Source organism: Rhodofomes roseus, assembly GCF_022264815.1.
Source record: "Rhodofomes roseus strain CIRM-BRFM 1785 chromosome Unknown C8Q71scaffold_21, whole genome shotgun sequence".
NCBI lineage: Eukaryota > Fungi > Basidiomycota > Agaricomycetes > Polyporales > Fomitopsidaceae > Rhodofomes > Rhodofomes roseus.
Window position 1 is genome coordinate 147306 of NW_025952977.1, and position 19699 is coordinate 167004.

Here is a 19699-nt window from a genome sequence, read left to right on the forward strand (position 1 = left end):
ATGGCCATGTATGAAACACCAAGCGAGTCTTATATCTCTGTTAGTATATCGGTTAGTACACGCGCCTGTCATACAGTGCATGCACATGACGTGCGCGCGAAAGCGGGGTTCGACTCCCCGACAGAGAGATATTTTGCTGAGGTTGAAATGTTTTTACGAAACCTGCAGGCTGCTGTGATACCCATCCGCTGTGTGTTCACAATCCTTGTTCCGCTGTTCCGCAGGTCCATGATGGTGACCGGAAACATGTCATAATCCACGAACGCTAGGATTGTACTACGCGTATTACAAAAGGATAGTTTAAACATAAGCATTGACAGGTAATCCAAGCAACCTATACTGTACCAGGTATCGACGCCATGATATCGAAAGTCTCTAGTGTTGATTCCGTTTGCGGGGTATCATCGACGGCGACCAGAGGTGCTTGCTCCGGGCCTACTGGGAGCTGACCGGTCAGCTGCCTCCGCCTCTCGCCCACTTTCCAAATGACATCCTTCAGCTCCTGCACGACCTCCCCTCCGGGACCCCATCGCTCGGCCTGAGGTCGTAGTGGCATCTCGGACAGCGACGCTAATCCATACTGGCCACTGTCCCGACGTGCCTTCGCCAGCTTGACGCGCTCCTCTCGCGAGAGCTTCGATCGCTCACGAGTGAACGAGGGCGCCCCGCCGGTCTCGGCTTCGTATACCTGCTCGACGCCAGGCGGCGGCAGGTGGCGCGAAGAGGCCGTCATGAGCAGATGCGCGGTCGCATCGTCGAGCTCCTCGTCTGGCCGCTCCGGATCAACGGACAGGCCGAGAGCACCCTGTGCATCTGAGAGCGACAGAATAGCTGGAGCGTGGAGAGCAGGCGACGACGGCCCGGGTTTCTCGGACGTGTCGCTCCCGTTGTCGTTCCGCAGACCCGGTGTGTCGTCCGGAGAGTCAGGGTCTTCTCCAGACATTTGGCGCGGGCCAGAAATGATATCGAGGAGACGTTCCCGACCTCTCTCGCACTCCCGTAGTGCATAGCCAAGCTCCTTCCTGAGTTTGTCGTACGCTTGGAACGCAGGGTGTTCCTGAATGGAGGTCGCGCTGTCCTCTCCATCGCATGGCCCGGCCTCACCGGGCGTCGTATCTCGTAGAGACGCGACACATTGCTCCAAGTTTTCCCTCGCGTCGTTTAGGGCAGTCGACATTGCGTCCACATGTGCAGCGAACCGTGCGAGGTGGCTAGGCATGGGAGCAAACGAGACCATCTCCGCCATTGTCCTCACTGGGCGCGGCCGATTTCCGGCTGAGAGGTCAACGGATGTACGCGGGCTGGGCCGCTCGTCCTTGACACGATTCTTCTCGGCAATGTCAAGCGCCTCGGTGAGCCGCGCGGACGCGTCTTCGAACGTGCTTGTCAACAGAGCCATCACCGAGCGCACGTCCTCCCAGTATGTGTCGTCCTCTTCTTCGCCGAAGCGCAATGCCAGGAGGTGAGAGCACGCATAGCGCTTAGCGGAGAGGGCTCCATGCAGAGCAAACTGGAGGCCCGTGAGCGACAGCGGGTGGCGGGTCGTGTGCACTGTCGTGAGGCGGGAAGACGACGGTATGGTAGGCTGTTGGCCCATGGATATCCGCCGCGCATGTCGCGCAGAGCTGGCATAGCTCGGAGGAGGGACGCCAAACACCTCCATACCTGCGCTCGTCCGCTTGCGCTGGAGGTCGAGCGCAGCGGCTCCGAAGTACTCCCCCTGACCCAGCGCCGCGTCCGAATCGGTGTCGTCGTCGTCCTCCTCTCGTTCCTCCTGCACGGGGTCGAAGCGCTGCGGACTCGCAGGCGCGCTCATGGAGAACTTTGACGGAGGAGGCTCGAACAGAGCAGTGAGGTCTGCGCTGCGCCGCGATCGGCGCTTTTGGAAGTGAGCTAGAGGGCTCCCTGCTTGCGCCAACGCGGCATACGATCCGTTCCACGTCGACCGCTTGTTCGTCGGGGTAGAGATCGTTCGCTGACGCGCTAACGGACCCATCGGAACTGAGAGAGGACGGGGATGGTCGAGCATCGAAAAGGCAGGTTTCGGAGGTGATGACGGCGCATACATTTCGGATATCTGTGACAGCTGCGAGTGATCCGTCAGTGCAGAGAGGAGCTGGCGGACGTTGTCGCATTGGTTTTGCGTTGTGTGCAACGAAGACTGCAACGTCACTCGTAAGCTGGAAGAAGGGGAACGCGGACTTGACGGTCCATAGAATATGCTAAGCCTCGATGTCAGGGCTTCGTTGATCTCTGCGATGCGAATATCTTACCTTCGCTCCTCTTTTTCGACAATGGAAATAGCCTCGTTGACTGAGGAATCCCAGACATTGCCCGCTCGAATGAGCTGATTTACAGCATCCAAAGTCTGCAAAAGCCGACAGTCAGTGAGGCGCAATGACGAGAAGGAAGACGACATACGGCGGCTGTAGTCTTAACCTCCTCTGAATTCGCCTTGACAGAATGCCAGGAATAGGTTGAAGCTAGCATCAAAAATATAGCAACAAAATAATACTCTGCCGCCAATGCAACCGCGGCGAAGCACACCATCGCTATCGGTACTTGCAACTCTGATAGCGGGGAAGGATCCACGGTGCCGGACTTATCACCATCAGAGGAGGCAATGTCGCTGGCATCGTTGAGCTTGTCGGGTACCTCAAGCGTGAAGGTGCGTCGGACGGTCGGAGTGGCGGAGATGGTGGTCGAGAGGAGTGAGGATGAGATCACGTCGTACTTGAAGCGCTCGGCAAAAGCGTGCTCGGAGGATTGCCTGTACTCGAAGAATGAAGCCGCTATCTGCGTAAAGAAAAGCTAGTATGAGTATGTGTTCATTGAAAACGACACATGTTCGAGAAAGCAGAAGACCATGTTCAGTACATTTATCAATGCCGGCGGAACATGTAGGTGACACTGACGCAGACTCCGTCTTCACCGTATGTGCCTGCGGGCATTACACAGTGAGTTCACCAGCAATGGAACGTCTCACGGGAGAACCTGGGTGCTCGATAAAACAACCAACGGCTGCCGCGCATACATCCTCGGCCTGCGAAAGGGCGTGAGGAAATGGCGTGGGGGAGGATGTCTAGAGTCCGAGCCGACACTCACGCCTGTGTTTAACGTCCTACCTGACGTCAACGCAGGCAGTAAATGGAACGAGTTTGGTGCAACCAGTGCTCAACGTCAAACGAACATTGCTGCAATGGTTCTGTTTTAAAAATAGCGAAGCAGACGGCTTCGCACGCATTCGGAGCCGCCGCGAGGAGAAGGCGTCCGGCAGCTTGTGCACGACAGCTCATTCGCAAAGGGCGGATACCAGCTCTTTCGCCGCTGAGCCATACAGCATGACGGAGCATCCTTGGCCCATCTATGTCCTAGGTCATTCTATCGCCGGCTTGCAGGTGCCAACGCGAGAGTACACGCGGTATCGAGGACGAGGCACACTATATGCGCTGCAGAACTGTCATGAAAAGTTATAGCCTAGACAGGCGATGCCAATGACAGTGCGGCAACACTGCCGCTTGCGCAGCCAGGGATGCGGCGTCGCCGTCGTCGCGCATCGTGCGACTAGGTGCAACCGCCTCTAGTAGGGTCCAGCAGCGTAGTGTATGCAAAGCCGAGGCGACCTCAATATGAGAATAAAGACTCGCCTGAATGAGATTGACGAGGGTCGGAGGCAGTCGCTCTAACGCCAACAAGGGTTCCTGGGGCTCGCCATTGCTCTCGTCCAGGTCTTGAGTGAACTCGGACACACCACCCGGGATGGGTTGCGCGCCTTCGCCGGTCACTGTGTCCAGCAGATCGTGTCAATTAGGCGACAGGAATGCAAGGCTTGATTAGAAGAACGCACGTCTGAAATACTCCTCTAGCGGGTGGTCGTCGAAGACGGCTTCGGCCATACAGACAACAGGCGTGGACAGCAAGCGTAGGTCAAAGTCGTAAGCTGGGTAAAGAGCGGAATGGTTGAGAATAAGATACGGAGAAGCCGGAGCACACAGACCACAGGCTACTACTAGAGTCGAGCGAGGGCAGCAGCAGACGGCGCCAAGTCTCCTCAAGCTGTATCGGCGGCGTGACAACGTCCTTCGCTGTGACATCGTGATGGTCGCGATCACGTGTCACTCTCAACAACGCGGCGCGGAGCCGCGCCGCGGCAACGATCGGGCCATCTCCGACTCTACGCCCTGCGCCAGGAACAAGATTTGGTTCTCTGCCGTGCACGCCTTTCTCTCCGACACCGCTCAACCGATGTACACAACATTGACTTTCACGCGGCCAACGCTGGCTCGTAGGACAAACCGGTCACAGTCAATACAACAGAACGAGACTTGCGGCTGACCGTTGTCAGCCACGATCAGTCTGTGGGAAATCCTTTGCGCAATCCCCCATGTCAGCCGCTATGCAAGCTCCTAATGAAGAGGCTTTGGATGCAAGTCGAGCATGCGCTCTCGCTCTGTCAACAGCAAGCATCGTCAAGACTCCAGCATGGCGTTCGCAATTGCTCGCAAGTCCGCCACGGTCGCGTTGCTCGTCTGGCTGTGTCATGCAGCCCAAGGCAAGCGGATGTCCATGCAATCTCTGACGACCTTCCTCAAAGCTCGGGAGGTCTCCACGACTCCGGACCCGTATAGAATTGCGGGAAACGCAGCTGTAGAAGAGAATGCCGCCGACGTGCCCATGGACCACACTACGGCTATCACCTATGTCCTCTCCTTCTGCGTCATTCTCGCTGCCATCTGTGTAATCTTTGCGATCACGGTGCTCATAAGGTATCGCAAGCGTCGACGCGCACAGGGACCCGAGAAAGTTGACGGCGGCGCAAACTGGGAGAAGATCGGCACTCAAGAGTTGCAAGGCGCTAGAGACCGCTTCAAGCGGATGGGCCTCTTCCACCCGTCCACAGCGTGTCTCCGGCAGCTCGATGCTCGCCTGCCTTGTCGCTGCCCACTGTGTATTGCTGCTGAGGAAGCTACGGTACCCGACCTCGACTCTCGAGCAAATACACGACCGACGGAAACTGTGACCTCGCCCCCGGACTCTGGACGGGCCGGCACCTTCCCTCGTCGCCCGCGCAACAATGAGAACGCTTTCGCTGGCCTCGTTCGCACCCGCCCTGCGCAACCGGTCTCTCCGCACGAACACGAGTGGACGCTCTTCCATGGCTCGTCGCCTGCGCTCGCTGGCTCTGGTTCTATGCCTATCCGCGCAGGTCCGGAGCTCACCCCCATCGAACCTGCTCGGCTCTCGCAGATGTCCCCGCTCTCTAGCCTGAGATCGTCTCTCATTCACGGGCTCGAACGGCCTCCTCTCCTCTCGGACGACTCGGGCTTGTCCACCATCAAGGTTGTCAACACGCCGAAGGGCGAGGACGTCAAGGGAAGCCCGCTCGCAGAGGGAACCTCAATGACTGTGGAGACGTTCACGGCTTTCAAGGTACAGTCCTCACGATCGATGCACATGCACAGCTGTAAGGCGGATATTGACTGTTGCCGGTAGCTCATCCCCGAGATGGACCTCTCGAACAAGAATGCGTGGATCTCGGACGCTGATTGGGTCTTGGCGAATGAACCCGTTGCGCAACCGCTTGCTGAGGTAGACCTCCAGGAGCCTTGCTGCGCCTCAGTCGCGAAGACGGTGGCTCGGCCTCCTCTGGCAAAGGTTGAGCGTTGAACGTTGAGGACAACAGTACTTGACTGCTGGAAGCTGGATTCGTGATGTGCTAAGTAGTGGAACACCATAATCTGCATGCGAAGTCTATCAATGTATCTCAGCGTGAGGACCTACAATCACATCTGAGTCCTGTCTAGATTTATGGTGGCTCGTGGATTCGTCACGGTACGATACCGGCTCAGCGGACAACCAACGGTAAGTTGTACTTGTGACGCTCACGGCAGACTTGACTGCAAACGTACGCTGTGACTCCGAGGCTCTGATCCTGAGCCACTAGCCTCCACTAGCAATGTCTTATGAAACCAACTATCACACGCGAAAACTTTCGAGCCCTCAGAAAAAAGTAGTTCGCTATTCATCACGTCGTTAAATACACCAGTTAAATCGTCATAATCATCACAGTTCAAGTTGCGTGTTGAGGAGGGGGAGGGAAGTTCAGTCGAGCTCGTCGATGTCAATGCCACGAGCCATGCTAACGAGAGCCACCAGCACCGTGAGTACTGCATCATCTGCGTACGAGTGAAGCGACACTCACAGGAAGTCCTCGATAAACTCGCGACTGTAGACGGCGGCAGCCTCCCCAGGGTGCTGGACATCGTTCTCAGCGTGGCCGTGCTGGGTGCTAAGGTGCTGAACATCGTGCTGAGCACCGCTCTCAACGCGGTTGTGCTCGCCCGAGTGAGCGTGCTGGCCCTCGTGCTCAACGGAGTGACCGGTTGAGTGAGAGTGCTGGCCTGGGTGCTCAACGGAATGTCCGGTCGAGTGGGCCTGCTGGCCTAGGTGCTCAACGGAATGTCCGGTCGAGTGGGCCTGCTGGCCTGGGTGCTCAACGGAGTGTCCGGTCGAGTGGGCCTGCTGGCCTGGGTGCTCAACGGAGTGTCCGGTCGAGTGAGCTTGCTGGCCTGTGTGCTTCGGGTGCTTGCCCTTTGCGTGCTTGCCCTTCGAGTGTTTCCCCTTCGAGTGCTTCCCCTTCGAGTGCTTCCCCTTTGAGTGCTTCCCTTTCGAGTGCTGGTTAGGGTGCGTCGCGGCGTGCTCATTGGGGTGCGTCGCGGCGTGCTCGTTGGGGTGCTCAGCGGACTGGCCAGTGTGCGGACCCTGCTGACTCTTCACCCCCGTTTGGTGGCGCTGGTCGTTCGTCACCGCGTTGGAGTCGTGGGACGTCTGGCCGGTGTGGCCCTGCTGGTGCGCCGCCGGAATCTCAGCGTTCTGGCCAGGCGTTGCCTCAGTGTGCTGAGCTTCACTGTAGGCGCGAGCGAAGAGATCCTCGAAGTCACTGCAAAGGGTCTTAGTGAAGGGTGGTTAGGCACGTATCGGCACAATACTCACTTCCGTGCCCAGAGAGCATCGTCGAACTCCCGAGCGTAGACCTCGTCGTCAAACTCCCGAGCGTAGACCTCGTCATCGAACTCACGAGCATAGAGCTCGTCGTCGAAGTCGCGAGCGTAGAGATCGTCGTAGTCAGCACTAAGAATCAGCGGCACACGTTCAGCGCAAAGCCTCCGTCAAATTGACCAGGACGACGTACCGGCGTCGTGAGTTCCCGTTCCCTCTGAACGCACTCACAGCATTCCCAACGTGTTCGGCGGCATTGGCAATGTGTCCCACATGCTTCGACACTTTGGCGATACTGATCTTCTTACCCCTAGTCTTACCGCTGCAAGACGAGAATGTTAACAACGGTGTCGCGAAGACTATCGCAAAAGACCAACCCCATGACAACAGGCGCGGCGACGGCGAGAACGGCGAGAACGGTAGCGGTACGCATCTTGAACGTGAAGAATATAAACTCAAAGAGTGTCGTAAGAGGTGTAGGGTTTAGAGGTCGTGACGAATTAAAAGCGAACTAGAACGAAACAAGTCAAGCTTCAGGAGGCATCAGCAGGCATTCATAACCCCAAAGTGCATGGATACTCACTATCCAGTACTTGAACTCGAAAAGCTTGGCTCGCACAGATCAACTGAGGGCTGGGGAACCCGTCTCCGAGAGCACAGTCTTTTATAGCTTGCAGTGACGGCGTTTGATGCGGGCGCCGACCAACCTCCGGCATGGCAGATTGCAGTTCCCAAGTTCACACAGAAGGATGAGCCGCATGGCGATGCGTGTCCGATGCGCGCTGACAGATATCGCCCAGTAGTAACGTTTCGTTGCCTCGATGCCGCCCGGATCCGCGGTGATCCTCGTTTGATGTCCCCCTGAGCAGTGATTAGTACTAGTATGAGATATGAACACCGTCGAATAGAACAACCTGAAGCCCAAGTGAAGTACTCCTCTTTGTAACAGGCCCACGCAAAGGATATGGTGCTGCAGCCTACAACAATTGTCCCTTTCTCTCCGACTCCGAGAAGACTAGACGCGCCTGGCGTACAGCCATATTGCCGACGTTGGCACGATGTTGCACCATCAAAGTCACCGCTGTTCCGTCACTCCGTGGCTGTGAACGCGCAACACAGCCGATCGCCTCGCCGGCATATGCACCCATATATCCCCATTCAGTCCTATGGCGTCCTTGGCATCATGTCCCCGATGAGCGGGAAGAGTGCACTGCGGTCCACATATCGGAATGATATCGTTCCGACTCGTTCGTTCCTTCAAGTGCAGAACGCTGAACACACCCTGAAGACTACCTATTGAGGTCTGCCCTGGCTCTCTGCGTGTTTGACTCCTTCGCTACGACCCACCTGTCGCAATAAGAGCGAACGTATCTCTGGGTCAATGGTACGCAATGTTCTCCGCCGAAAACATTGATGGAAGGATTAGACCGTAGCACCCGTTATCTGTCCACACGGGATCCGGAGTGTGCACGGCCACAGACGGACCTCGACCAAGAGTGAGGCGCAGACTAGCCTATGGACGGTCAGCAACGGAGACTACCTATTGACGGATACCAGAGCTATAGAGGATGGTGGTTCGGCGCCGACTCGGAGGACTAGCGGTCGCGTTCAGCTCGTATCCTAACCGCCGATAGTTTGTCTCTACCAGCCATCTATGCACTCTATGCGTCAGTCAACATTCTACCATTGTCGTATTGAGAATGGTGACCCACAAGTTGGCTGCAGGTCGAAATTGTGGTACGAAGATCGAGGTAAAGTACTGTCCGTACCATGCCCGAGCCTCCGCGTCCTCGGTTCACCCAGTTTTCCAAGGACTGATGCTGTCTGTTTTTGCTCGCTGAAGGCCTCCAGTAAGCTTCCGAGCGATGGGCGCTGAAATCAGGATGGTGGGGAGGAGGAGGAGGAGGCTATTTAGCCACCGCATGCGCACGCGCGATCCTCGGCGTCTTGACGGTGACACTGCCGTGGCGCGCCGAGCACGATGGCGGCGGCGGTGGCGGCGGCGAACACAAATGTGGTCGCGGCGTCGAACGAGAAGGTAGTTAGCTTCGGCCCACCACCTCTCTCAAGTCCTCATACCCTCCACCTCTATTTTACAGTCATTCTAATGCACCTAATCACTCCTTTGATCGTGCTCGCCTGTACCAGCCTTCTCGTAGAAGCTAGTGGCCACTCCAGTTTCGAGGTCGTCCGCATGTCGGACAAGCACGGCAATGGTCAGCACGCGCGGCTGGCACGTCGCGCTCGCTCGCTGAATGGACGATGTGGAGTGCGGACTAAGCACAAGGTCAGTGCGTGTATTCTGAAAGTTACGCTGCATACAACTTACGAGGTCGTGATAGAATCAAACCATGAGTACTGAACCGGAGGAGACCAGTCAATCGACCGGTATCGACTCCAACTATGGCGCGATGTCGATCTTGTCCAATGGTATAATCAACGTGTTGTCCTCTTGTGGACCTATAGGTGCTACATGTGAGTATTTCACGACGTTCTTTTCGGCGATATGTTCGGAACGTCTCATCGGCACAACACAATAGTGGGTGTAACTCCAGTCAGCGGTCCTAATGGAGACATCGACTGGCTCAACTGCGGTGTCAACCAAGGTGGCTGGCAGCCTCCATATGTGACGGTCAACAATCTCATCACGAAGGACTTGAGCACGGCGATTCAAGACCCTAGCAGTCCTTTCAAAGCGTGCTTGCCGTTTGTGGGATTGTTCGAGCAGTACGCGAAACAGTTCGGAGGTGCGTGCTACGAATCTATACAACCTTCAAGCTTGAAAGCGAAGGTGGCTTTTGCTGTCTTGCCCGAATGCTCGGGCGCAGGTCGAATTGGCCAGGACGGGACGCTGCTCCCTCCGAGACCCGATCACAGCCATGCAAAGATATCAGCGTGTCCTGGGAATGAAAGGCTTCACAATTAATCATGCCTGGATCCCTTCATTTCCCTGCGGGATTGATGTCCTTGGGAAAGGCGCGAAACGACGCCTTTCCTAGTGGGCAAAAAGCTATATAGCCCTTCCTCACTCAGTATTGTCGCTGCACGATCCGCCTCTTCTGTTTGTGGACCGTTACAGACAAGCGTTCGTATGTCGAGCACATAGATGGCCCTCCCACTGGAACTTGTGGAAGGGAGGGATCTTTCACTTGCAGCGTGGCGCAATGGCTTCAGATCTGATGGCGATGTGCTAACATTCACCGCTTTGGAATGTTGTCAGTTCCGTCCATCCTGATAGCATCTATCGCTATGCAAGAGAGCTCGTGTAACCCGGAGACCCAAGGCGGTGCCGGCGAACAAGGCCTCATGCAGCTGACGCAGGACAAGTGCGGCGCAGCGCCAAACGGAAATTGCAAGGATCCCGTAAGTTGGAGAAGTTCTCTTCAGTCGTCGAACTGCACGTTCTGATCAATGGAGGTGCGACGTCTCTACACAGGCGTACAACATCCGGACCGGTGCTCAGTACTTTGCGAACACGCTCAAGAGCAACAACGGCAATGTCCTTCTCACTCTGGGTAATTACAACGGATGGCCGGAAGGCATGACCTACGTGAGTGATCAATTGATGTTACACACGAATGGGCCTGAAGGCGGTGTTCGTTTCCCATATAGGGTCAGGCAGTCGCAGCGGCGAATGGACCTTGCTGCCGCTGCCAGAACAATCTCGACTAGTACGTATTGTGACCACACGTCAGATATGCGGAAGCGGTAGATGCTGATGAACCCGTCATGCCATTCAGCATACATCAGAACGTCAACGGATGGATGCAGAATGTCAACCCGTACGAGAGCAACCCGCGCATCGGCAAATACTTCAACCTCGACAAGTGCTTCTCTTGAAGACCTACACGACTGCCCACGACTGCCCACGACATTTCATTTCTATCTCCTTTCGTTTGGCTCCTGGCATGTATCACCATTTTCATGTACGACCGTACCCTTCATGTGCCTGTTCTTCATGCATCAACCGTCACGGACCGGCCTGTATCGGTTGTGCACCTTATCGTGTAATTTTGTCGAGGCTTGTATTGAATTGCAATGTAGCTCAAGTATTCTGTACTGTCGGTCAGACATGCTCAGCCTGAGCCGCAGGGCCGTCGCAGAGGGTTGTGCTACCCAAATGTTTGAAGCACCAGAGTCATTACTCGACGCGTACGCCGAGAGTCCGGGCCGTACTTTACTTACATAGCTGCGGGTACTGTGTCGGGCGCTTCATAACTCTCGTTCAACTTGTTGAACGTTCCATGATGTCCTGCTTCTACGTAGCTTGCTCCTGGCTTGCTCGATGCCGCATCTTTCTGACCTCATCTCGAGTGCGTTACTCTGTGGTGTGAAGTACCTCTAGTGCACTGTCCTTCCGAGTCTGACTGTACCGGACGCGTCTCCAAGAACCAAGACAGCGAGTCGCTACGAAGCTGGTCGGACAGGATCTCGTCACTAGCTGTCATGCATACAAAAGTACACTAAATCGCTGGCTCTTGATTTGCAGGAGGTGGTGAGATCTTCCGGTGTTCAAGTCTCGCTCCTTGACTCGGCGACGGGCGTCCTGTGGTATGGGCTGGGTCTTGAGGTGGTAGGATAGCATGTCTGTGGTGCGTTTTCCCCCGAGTCGCATGCTACTGGCGAATATCACCGAACTGTATATAAGGATATATACAGACGAATCCTTGAAAGCGGTACTACGTGGCTTAGAAAACCGCCCTCCCCTCCGTCACAGAGGTCTTTGAGCTCTGCCTAGGGGAGACTACCTTCGTGGGGCGTCGCGACTCGCATGACGACGTTCTGTCTGAGTTCCAACCACCGCCTGAGGATCCCGCGTTCCTCGGTATGTAGTCCACATCCATAACGGACCGAAAGACCTCGGTGTATGCGGGCAAGACACGCAACCCTAGCCGCGCGATCCTGTTCAAATTGAACGACAGGTTTTGCTCTTGCATGGGAGCGTTGAGATGGCTCTAGAGCTTCGGGCGGCCATAGCGTTCCCGCAATTCAGTCTTCTATCCGCGACTCTCTTCGGTGCGGATACTTTTACTACTATATTCCCCGCCTACGCAGACGCTTACTGATACGATGTGTGTGAGTCCAGTACGTCAGTGGTCGGCAGGTTGGATCTTCCGGGGGACGGTATGATGGCGGGACCGTGCATGTTACCCTCGGTAAGTACATTAGCATGTCCGATGTTGACTTCGCGAGGCAGGAAGACCGAATGGCTCGGGGTGTACCCCCATTGCAAATGGATGTTGTGGGACACCTATGGAAGCCCATTGCATGTATAGACGGGGGTGAGCAGCATACCTGACGGTCGTTGACAAGAGGTTTCCTAACCTGATATCATGCCAGGCTAGATCCTTGCCAATCGAACGACACCTTTGTACCGAGGAGCCTGCATTGACTCTTTCGTGCTATTCGTGTTCCAATTAGTCTTGTTAACTCCTCCCACTGGCACTGAGCGCGCCGACACAATCAAGCCGTCCAAGCGACACGGCTAGTACGGTTCGCCGACTCGGTCAGTTGACCTTACGCTCTCTGCACGTGGAGCTCTCGGCGACATAGATCGCTGGCCTTACATTGGTGCGTATGTTCAACGTGGAAGAGTCTTGCCAATAGGAGACATCATCGGGTGGGAGCAGAAGCTGTGTTCTACTGCCGACCGTTGGCTGGTCCCTGAACGGACGCGCGCAGATCCCATAATATTGATCTCTACGCGCCGGGGCGTGGCATACATAAGGTGGACTCACAGGTTCACCGTGACGCGCCATATTCATCTGCTAACATGTTGTGCAAGGCCGCTGTATTGTCAGCCGTGGGCCTGCTGTCAGTCTTGTTCTACAAGTATGTGTTGGAGCCGCTGCGCCTGCAGCGAAAGGCTTCACTGCCGCCAGGCCCACCCGGACACTGGCTCTTCGGAAATGCGCTCCCGGGACCCTAGTAAGTCAATCTTTATCTAATGCAGCGTATAACTAGTTGAACGGAGGCTCCTTCGCAGTGCTTACCGTCAATATGCCAACCTGATTAGCGAGTATGGACCTGTGATTTCGCTGCGATACGGACGGCGCATCGTCTGCATTGTGGGTAGATACCAGGTGAGTCTGCACTTGCAGCTTGGCTATGTCTTGACAACTAAGGCTCATGGACGGAACCTAGGCAGCTGTTGATATTCTTGTGAAGCATTCAGCGGAGACCATGGACCGACCGCGCGCTGTGGCTGCGCATGAGATAATGTCAGGTGGTTTACGAGTTGTGCTAACGGGTGAGGGCGACCGAATCAAAAGGCTGCGCAGGTGAGTGTATCAACCAATCCTTGGGGTCCCGCTTACATTCGATGCCAGGGCATTACATGCATTTTTGCAGCCAAAGGTCGCGGAGACTTACAAGGAAATGCAGGCCAAGAATGCGAGGACCTACGTCCTCGATTGTTACCACACACCGGGGGAACATATGGAGCATGCGAAGAAGTGCGTCTCCCAATCCCTCTCAATTCCTATAGTGCATTCTAATGCGCTATTGACAGATACGCAGCCAGTGTAGTGATCAGTATGACGTACGGCAAGACTACGCCTACGTCCTACTCGGATCCCGAGGTCCAGATTGTGAACCGTTGCCTACGCCGCCTCGGGGCTGCCCTTCGACCGGGCGCACACCTCGTTGATACATACCCGTTCCTGCAATATATCCCAGGATACACCTCTCAGCTACGCAAGTATCACCAGGAAGAGCTGAGCTTTTTCCGGAGCCAAATCGCCAATGTGAAGTCTCAATTGGTAGGTCGCGAAACTACTCTGTGACCAAGGCTGTGGGTTAACCAGTGTCTGATGCAGGCGCGCGGAGAAGCCGAATCGTGCTTCGCCGCTCATTTACTGAGGGAACAACAGAATCTGCAGCTCTCTGGCGACGAAGTCGCTTACCTTGCTGGCGCGATGTTCGGCGCAGGTTCAGACACCGTGAGCTACTCCTGTCCCAGGTCGAGACAACAGCTCAGACAATACATAGACTGCGTCTTCGCTGGCTATCGTCTCTATGGCTGCGGCGCTCTTTCCAGAGGCTCAAGCTAAGGTACAGGCTCAGTTGGACCAAGTCATTGGTCGCGAAAGAGGTGCGTCCCCTTCCGAGCGGTAGGAGTCAGCTAACGCCGCTTGACTGTCTGGTAGCTCCTACTTTCGATGATGAGGCCGACTTGCCGGAAGTGACTGCGTTCTTCCTAGAAGCCTCGAGGTGGCGCCCCGTTGCCTCCGGAGGTGAGTATGGTCCGGGCGCGCGAATGACAGTCCTAGATAACAGGTTTACGTTTCCAGGTTTCGCTCATCGAGCGACGAAGGACATCGTGTGGGTACGTCAGGCCGACCTTAGCTCAGAGCAATGCCGACGCTGACAATACGTCCGATAGAAAGACTATGTCATTCCGGTGGGCGCTGAGATAGTCGGGAACCATCTGTGCGTCCGTCGCGGACATCGCTGAGAGTTTAGTCTCATCTTCATTGTGCAGAGCAATCGCGCGGGACCCTGAGGTGTATCCTGACCCTGAGACATTCAACCCCCAACGCTGGCTGGATGCCAATCGCCGTCTCCGAGAGGACCTGAAGTTCTTCACCTTTGGGTTCGGACGCAGGTACTTCATGACTCTTTTCCTCTACGTAGGTCTGTACACTCAACAACAATACTAGAATCTGCGTCGGACAGCACGTGGCGGACAAGTGAGTCACTCACATCCGTGTTGACAGTACCGAGCTTACCACTGCGATCAGCTCGCTCTTCATCAATACAGCTCTCACATTGTGGGCGTTCAACGTTAGCCAGAACCCTTCGGCCCCAATCGACCCGGACGCCTTCACCGATGAAGCGCTCATATTTCCCCAGCCATTCAGCGTCAGCTTCACGCCCAGAATTGATGGTTTGTTAGAAGTCCTGAAGGAAGGAAGCGATTGAAAATGACTGTGACGTACTCTTCGAGTTTAGCATACCTTGACAGTGTACTCAGTTCAATGGTGACTGATGAAGTACCGAGTGAAGACAATGCCTATCTTGTTCCGCGCTTCCATTTTCATTGGAAGGTTATTGTTCAGGCGAAGACAGACAAGGTCACACATCCTTGTATCCTATAATGTGTTTAGTACGTGCTCCAGTTACTCTAAGTCGTTCCTTGCAGCCACAAACTGACTTCATGCACGTCAATGTGCCGCGTTTGTCTAGACAGATGACCGCTGCTGATCATCATCAATCGCACAATACTAAGTTTCCCGCTCGCTGCACATCGAGGACGCATGTTACGTACCCGCGCGTTTGGTTTTTAGTCAATCTGCCAAATGTTGTCGATGTGCTCAAGTACTGTGTGGAGAAGGTTCTTACGGTAAGTAGTAGTGTGGTCCACGTGGGAGGATCACTGGCATGCGTCTCACGGACCCGGGGCACAGGTTCACGTTCACGCGTTCACGATTTCGCTGACATTTGGCAGCTGGCCGCAACCTTTTCTATCAGCGTACACTGGCAACTGTCTGTGAGGCATACTATTAATCCCAGCAGATCTGTTCTCGTTGGAGCATTCAGAGATAGCGAGTGGTCCCTCAATCCGTCTCCGATGTACAACGTATACTGACCTTCTCAAATGTTGATCAGTTACCTCACTTGTCTGGGCCCGGGGTCTTGACAAATCCGAACCTAACGCGAACGACTGACACTGAAGCCTGTAAGCCTCATGTTCTCGCTAGTAGAGTGCCGCACGGCCCATCTCTAACGACCACTGTTCGCTCGGATACACTGGACTCTAGTAGATCACTCCTGCCGACTGCCATAGTCTTCCCTACCGTGCCCCCCGATGTTTCAGCCGGACGAGAGTGTCGGCTCTTTGCCGGGGGACTGCGAAGCGAGGCCGTGAGTCGATACTTCGGCAATCTCATTGTTCCACTTTGCTCATACATTCTTGGCACGGAAGCACGTCTGCTGCTCAGGATCAGTGCAAGGCAGGCCAGAAGGCTGGTGTTGCTACACGTCCGCGAGAACTTCCGATCGAGGTCTGGGAACGCATTATCGACATGGTGGCCGCAGAGAACAAGCATCACGACTACAACAACTGGGATTCGCATCCTGGATGGGCTACCCTCATCTCCTGTACCCTAGTGTGTAGGGCATGGTACCGACGCAGTTGGTTCCACCTCCACTGGCAGATCTCGGTGCGCAGTCGCGAGCAAGCCGTCGCGCTGTCGAGGCTACTTCGTGCTGAGCCGCGGCTTCGCGAAGCGGTGCAGCGTGTTTCCATTGCGGGAGGACTAGACCGAAACCAGGAACGTCTCCCGATCCCTCATCTGGCTACATTCGCTGCAATGCTCGCGCGCAAGTTGCCGAACGTCAAGGAGTTCGTCGTCAGGCATGCCGAGTGGAGACTGACGGACGTCCGACCGCGTTCGGTGGCCTATCTGAATGATTTCAGTTCCGTGTACTCTCTGAAGCTTGTCAACGTCACGTTCGCATCTACGATGCTCTTCGGCCGTCTCATATCTGCTTTCCCAGCTCTCACCTGGATGCACTGCGTCGTCATACGGTGCATGCAAGAGGAGCCAGGGCCAACCGATCCGCTACCGCCTTTGCCGCGGACGACTCGCGAACTGGCTGCTTTGTCGCTTTGCGAACCAATCGATCCAGCGATCCAATCATTCCTCGTCAGGTGCGCCGAAGAAGATGAAATCAAGCTGCAATTTCTCTGCTTGGAGATGGACGTTCCTTCGCAGTTCACTCTAGCATCGAAGAAGGGACAACAGCTTTTGGATTCTAGTCGGGCGCACCTTCGTTCCTTCGTGCTGAGGATGTATATGGAAGATATCCCCCCTGAAGCACAGAAGACGGCATTGGGTGTGTATGCTTGCGATACATTGAGATCTCTTGGAGCTGACAAGACCGCAGAACCGAATATTATTCTGGCCCGAGTGGTGAAATTGGAACGACTAACCATTGAATGTTCATGTCCCATCAATCCCGACTTTTCATGGATCTCCACGATAGTCTCGACCATCGTATCAAAGGCCATGCATGAAGTGGACATTGTGATCAATTTCCGCAAGAAGGGGGACACCTCACGCAGGCTAGAGATTCTGCTGGCAAGACTCGAGCAGCACGCTGACCTCACTCTCCTGGACGAAGTTTTGGCGCGCGAACAATTCGCGAACATCAGACAGAAGGGCGTCGGCGTCTTCCTGGAATTGTCGCCCGAGCTCTGTGCACTTGGATCTACAGCTGCAGATCATCTGGAGGGACGGTGGCAAGAGCTGGTCAAGCGGAAGATGCCACGTCTGACTGAGCAAGAGATGCTGAGGTATGATGATACATCAGCCCGACAGGCACAAGGTCACTTACCGCTCTTGAACTACAGGGCGTTTGTGTGGTCCTGACACGGCGGAAATCCCTAAGTACATATACTCAGCGTGTTGATGCGATGTACGTTGCATCCAGAGAGCCCTTTGTAGAAGCCTGCAGTCCCCCTCGATCGCGTTCGCTCCGCTCATGGCTCCCGGGCCCGCAATCACAAGGTTCTGCATTACTTGAGCTGTCCCGTGCCAATGATCGCAACCTACATCGAAGTCTCGATGAATGGGTCAGCATGCCAACCGTTGTGCTGGTGTGCGGCGGAGCTAAGCTTGATCGCTGTGGGAGCTGCAACTTGAAGTGGGAGTTCGAGTCCGGAAAGATTGCTGCAACAGGCGGTGCACTTACCTCCGTATGTTAAATCTATGTAGTATGATCACTTGGTGTCGACTACTTATATGTAGGTTCTGCGAGCTCGGGTTGCCTACCGCCCGCCCTCTGAGTCGCTTCGCAGAGTTCTTCTCGGTGCACTTAGACCGGCGTCGAACTACCGCCAGAGAGCGGCTCAAGCTGAACATATTTTGATCGGAGAGGTAGGTTCTTCTGTCTAGCGGATTGGATGAGTGAGGAGGGCCGGCATGCCAATCTCTGACCATGCTTCTTGGTTCAGATACTTCACACAAGAGTGAACAGACGATGTCTCAACCAAGCGCAGGGGCTAGTAGAGGTAATAATACTCAGTCATGGTGAGTTGACTCTCGCCCGTTTATTACATGCTGATGAGTTATCAAGCGGATGTGTCGAAGGCGAAGCGGAACAATCGAGCCAGGCTGGTCTGGGCACGCAGCAGCGCGAGCTCCCCGTCGAGGTATGGGACAAGTATGGGAACACGTCATCGATATGCTAGCAGCGGAGAACAAGGACAAAGATCATGGCAATTGGGTCTCACATCCCGGATGGAGCGCTCTCGTAGCCTGTACTCTTGTGTGCAAGGCATGGTACCTCCGTAGCTGGGACCACCTACATTGGCAAATATCACTGCGCAAGCGCGACCAGGTTGCCACACTCGCGAAGCTTTTCCGCGCTGAGCCGCAACTTCGCCGAGCGGTGCAGCGTATCACCATCGCAGGTGGTCTGGACAAGGACCAGCAACGACTACCGATCCCACACTTGGCTACGTTCGCGGCGACGCTTGTGCGCATGCTTCCGAACGTCACGGAATTGATGGTTCGCCATGCGGAATGGAGGTTAGCGGACGTTCGCGTTCAACTGGTGTCCCACCTGGACGCCTTCCGTTCTGCCGAATCTCTGAAGCTCGTCAACGTGACATTTGCGTCGGCCATGCTCTTTGGTCGTCTTCTGGCGGCTCTTCCTTCCCTTGAGCGGTTGGGATGCATCTCGGTGCGATTCCCGCAAAAAGAACCAGGACCGCTGGTCTTGCCACCACCTGTCCCAAGGATGAGCGGGAAACTTGGCGCGGTCTCACTCTGTGAGCCAGTCGACCCGGCCATCCAAGCATTGTTAGTCCGCTGTGCCGAAGCCGATGGCTGCAAGCTGCAATGGCTTGTGCTGGAGGTGGACGTTCCCTCGGAAGGAACCTTGGCGTCGATGAAGGGTCAGCAGCTGCTGGACTCGAGCGTCGCGCATCTGGTCTTCTTCGGGCTGAAGCTATACACGGAGGATATTGCTCCGGAGGCGCAAAATAAAGCGTTGGGTGATGTATTCGTTCATCTTTGCCCCACCGGAACCGTTAGCACTGACTGACCTCGTGAATGACCTCGCAGAACCTTACCTCAATCTCTCTCGCGCCGCCAAGTTGCGACACCTGACAATTGACACGTCATGCCCCAATCAGCCCGATTTCTCTTGGCTCGCTACTATCCTGGCGACCGTCGAGTCGGACGGCCTGCAAAGGGTGGCCATTTCATTCGGTTTCCACAAGAAGGATGATGCAGTGCGCCGATTAGAGATCCTGTTTGACCGACTCGAACAGAACGACGACCTCACTCTGATGGATGATGTCCTCGCTCGAAAGCAATTCACGAACACGAAGCCGGGCGCTTTCTTCATGTTCCTCGATGTAGGCTCATCGTCTGGCGCATTGACAGCATCGGACGGTCTGGGGAATCGATGGCATGAGCTAGTCAGGCGTAAGATGCCCCAAATAGCGAAACACAATATGCTTGGGTACGTTTCCAATACACCTCCCAGACAATGGACGCTGACGAGTTGCCGGGCCTTCAGCACGTACCCCTAATGGATCAATCTCCGGGGAGGAACATGTCAGTAGACCACTGACAGGATCTGCCGCCTCGAACATTCCGGAACAAGCACTCGCCTATATGTATGTCATCCACGTTCCTGAGACAGCGAAGTAGTCACAATGCAGCGATCGTCATTTGCGCATGCT

The 19699-nt window shown here is 55.3% G+C and overlaps 7 protein-coding genes and 1 non-coding gene across 8 annotated transcripts; 6 read left to right on the forward strand and 2 right to left on the reverse strand.

Annotated features, from left to right (window-relative positions):
* The first annotated feature begins 34 nt into the window (after nt 1-34).
* C8Q71DRAFT_t125 lies at nt 35-128 on the forward strand. Its single transcript has one exon. It is a non-coding gene; the product is annotated as a tRNA-Asp (tRNA).
* Nucleotides 51-4042, reverse strand: C8Q71DRAFT_776718 (uncharacterized protein). Its single transcript, XM_047924672.1, has 5 exons — nt 3848-4042; nt 3648-3784; nt 2422-2796; nt 2274-2368; nt 51-2222 (listed from the first exon to the last, which is right to left on the reverse strand). The coding sequence occupies exons 1-5, from the start codon at nt 3894-3896 to the stop codon at nt 335-337; spliced, it is 2544 nt and encodes an 847-aa protein (XP_047775420.1). The 5' UTR covers nt 3897-4042; the 3' UTR covers nt 51-334.
* Nucleotides 4043-4482: 440 nt separating this feature from the next.
* C8Q71DRAFT_879243 (uncharacterized protein) lies at nt 4483-5667 on the forward strand (the record flags this gene model as incomplete). Its single annotated transcript, XM_047928457.1, has 2 exons — nt 4483-5430; nt 5494-5667. 2 exons carry the CDS (start codon nt 4483-4485, stop codon nt 5665-5667), a joined length of 1122 nt encoding a protein of 373 aa, XP_047775421.1.
* Nucleotides 5668-6032: 365 nt separating this feature from the next.
* Nucleotides 6033-7707, reverse strand: C8Q71DRAFT_255806 (uncharacterized protein). Its single transcript, XM_047917330.1, has 6 exons — nt 7583-7707; nt 7377-7510; nt 7197-7321; nt 7079-7131; nt 6994-7019; nt 6033-6940 (listed from the first exon to the last, which is right to left on the reverse strand). The coding sequence occupies exons 2-6, from the start codon at nt 7430-7432 to the stop codon at nt 6199-6201; spliced, it is 1002 nt and encodes a 333-aa protein (XP_047775422.1). The 5' UTR covers nt 7433-7510; nt 7583-7707; the 3' UTR covers nt 6033-6198.
* A 1201-nt stretch (nt 7708-8908) lies between these two features.
* C8Q71DRAFT_256268 (lysozyme-like protein) lies at nt 8909-11085 on the forward strand. Its single transcript, XM_047917331.1, has 8 exons — nt 8909-9037; nt 9099-9286; nt 9342-9474; nt 9540-9746; nt 10220-10362; nt 10436-10549; nt 10612-10670; nt 10740-11085. The coding sequence occupies exons 2-8, from the start codon at nt 9107-9109 to the stop codon at nt 10837-10839; spliced, it is 936 nt and encodes a 311-aa protein (XP_047775423.1). The 5' UTR covers nt 8909-9037; nt 9099-9106; the 3' UTR covers nt 10840-11085.
* Nucleotides 11086-12772: 1687 nt separating this feature from the next.
* Nucleotides 12773-14922, forward strand: C8Q71DRAFT_713849 (cytochrome P450; the record flags this gene model as incomplete). The annotated part of the gene is made up of 13 exons (XM_047920940.1): nt 12773-12927; nt 12986-13082; nt 13144-13280; nt 13329-13454; nt 13511-13760; nt 13818-13940; nt 13990-14092; nt 14148-14234; nt 14292-14326; nt 14384-14430; nt 14483-14605; nt 14661-14690; nt 14742-14922. 13 exons carry the CDS (start codon nt 12773-12775, stop codon nt 14920-14922), a joined length of 1494 nt encoding a protein of 497 aa, XP_047775424.1.
* A 391-nt stretch (nt 14923-15313) lies between these two features.
* On the forward strand, nt 15314-17631 carry C8Q71DRAFT_776766 (uncharacterized protein). Its single transcript, XM_047924673.1, has 6 exons — nt 15314-15545; nt 15610-15679; nt 15762-15864; nt 15926-16839; nt 16891-17299; nt 17357-17631. Exons 3-6 carry the CDS (start codon nt 15809-15811, stop codon nt 17373-17375), a joined length of 1398 nt encoding a protein of 465 aa, XP_047775425.1. The 5' UTR covers nt 15314-15545; nt 15610-15679; nt 15762-15808; the 3' UTR covers nt 17376-17631.
* A 558-nt stretch (nt 17632-18189) lies between these two features.
* Nucleotides 18190-19546, forward strand: C8Q71DRAFT_860899 (uncharacterized protein; the record flags this gene model as incomplete). Its single annotated transcript, XM_047927837.1, has 2 exons — nt 18190-19003; nt 19074-19546. 2 exons carry the CDS (start codon nt 18190-18192, stop codon nt 19544-19546), a joined length of 1287 nt encoding a protein of 428 aa, XP_047775426.1.
* Nucleotides 19547-19699: the final 153 nt, after the last annotated feature.

What these genes read in the sequence shown, in the direction of transcription:
- C8Q71DRAFT_776766 (XM_047924673.1), top strand. Translation starts at nt 15,809, where the DNA reads ATGTTTCAGCCGGACGAGAGTGTCGGCTCTTTGCCGGGGGACTGCGAA. An exon ending in GGGGACTGCGAAGCGAGGCC is followed by an intron (nt 15,865 to 15,925) that starts GTGAGTCGATAC and finishes TTGGCACGGAAG; the next exon opens with CACGTCTGCTGCTCAGGATC. An exon ending in AGCACAGAAGACGGCATTGG is followed by an intron (nt 16,840 to 16,890) that starts GTGTGTATGCTT and finishes ACAAGACCGCAG; the next exon opens with AACCGAATATTATTCTGGCC.
- C8Q71DRAFT_256268 (XM_047917331.1), top strand. Translation starts at nt 9,107, where the DNA reads ATGCACCTAATCACTCCTTTGATCGTGCTCGCCTGTACCAGCCTTCTC. An exon ending in TGGACCTATAGGTGCTACAT is followed by an intron (nt 9,475 to 9,539) that starts GTGAGTATTTCA and finishes ACAACACAATAG; the next exon opens with TGGGTGTAACTCCAGTCAGC. An exon ending in GTACGCGAAACAGTTCGGAG is followed by an intron (nt 9,747 to 10,219) that starts GTGCGTGCTACG and finishes GAATGTTGTCAG; the next exon opens with TTCCGTCCATCCTGATAGCA.
- C8Q71DRAFT_255806 (XM_047917330.1), bottom strand. Translation starts at nt 7,432, where the DNA reads ATGCGTACCGCTACCGTTCTCGCCGTTCTCGCCGTCGCCGCGCCTGTT. An exon ending in AGGGAACGGGAACTCACGAC is followed by an intron (nt 7,132 to 7,196) that starts GCCGGTACGTCG and finishes GCTGATTCTTAG; the next exon opens with TGCTGACTACGACGATCTCT. An exon ending in CGACGACGAGCTCTATGCTC is followed by an intron (nt 7,020 to 7,078) that starts GTGAGTTCGATG and finishes TACGCTCGGGAG; the next exon opens with TTCGACGATGCTCTCTGGGC.
- C8Q71DRAFT_776718 (XM_047924672.1), bottom strand. Translation starts at nt 3,896, where the DNA reads ATGGCCGAAGCCGTCTTCGACGACCACCCGCTAGAGGAGTATTTCAGA. An exon ending in CCCTCGTCAATCTCATTCAG is followed by an intron (nt 2,797 to 3,647) that starts GCGAGTCTTTAT and finishes TTCTTTACGCAG; the next exon opens with ATAGCGGCTTCATTCTTCGA. An exon ending in GTCGAAAAAGAGGAGCGAAG is followed by an intron (nt 2,223 to 2,273) that starts GTAAGATATTCG and finishes ATCGAGGCTTAG; the next exon opens with CATATTCTATGGACCGTCAA.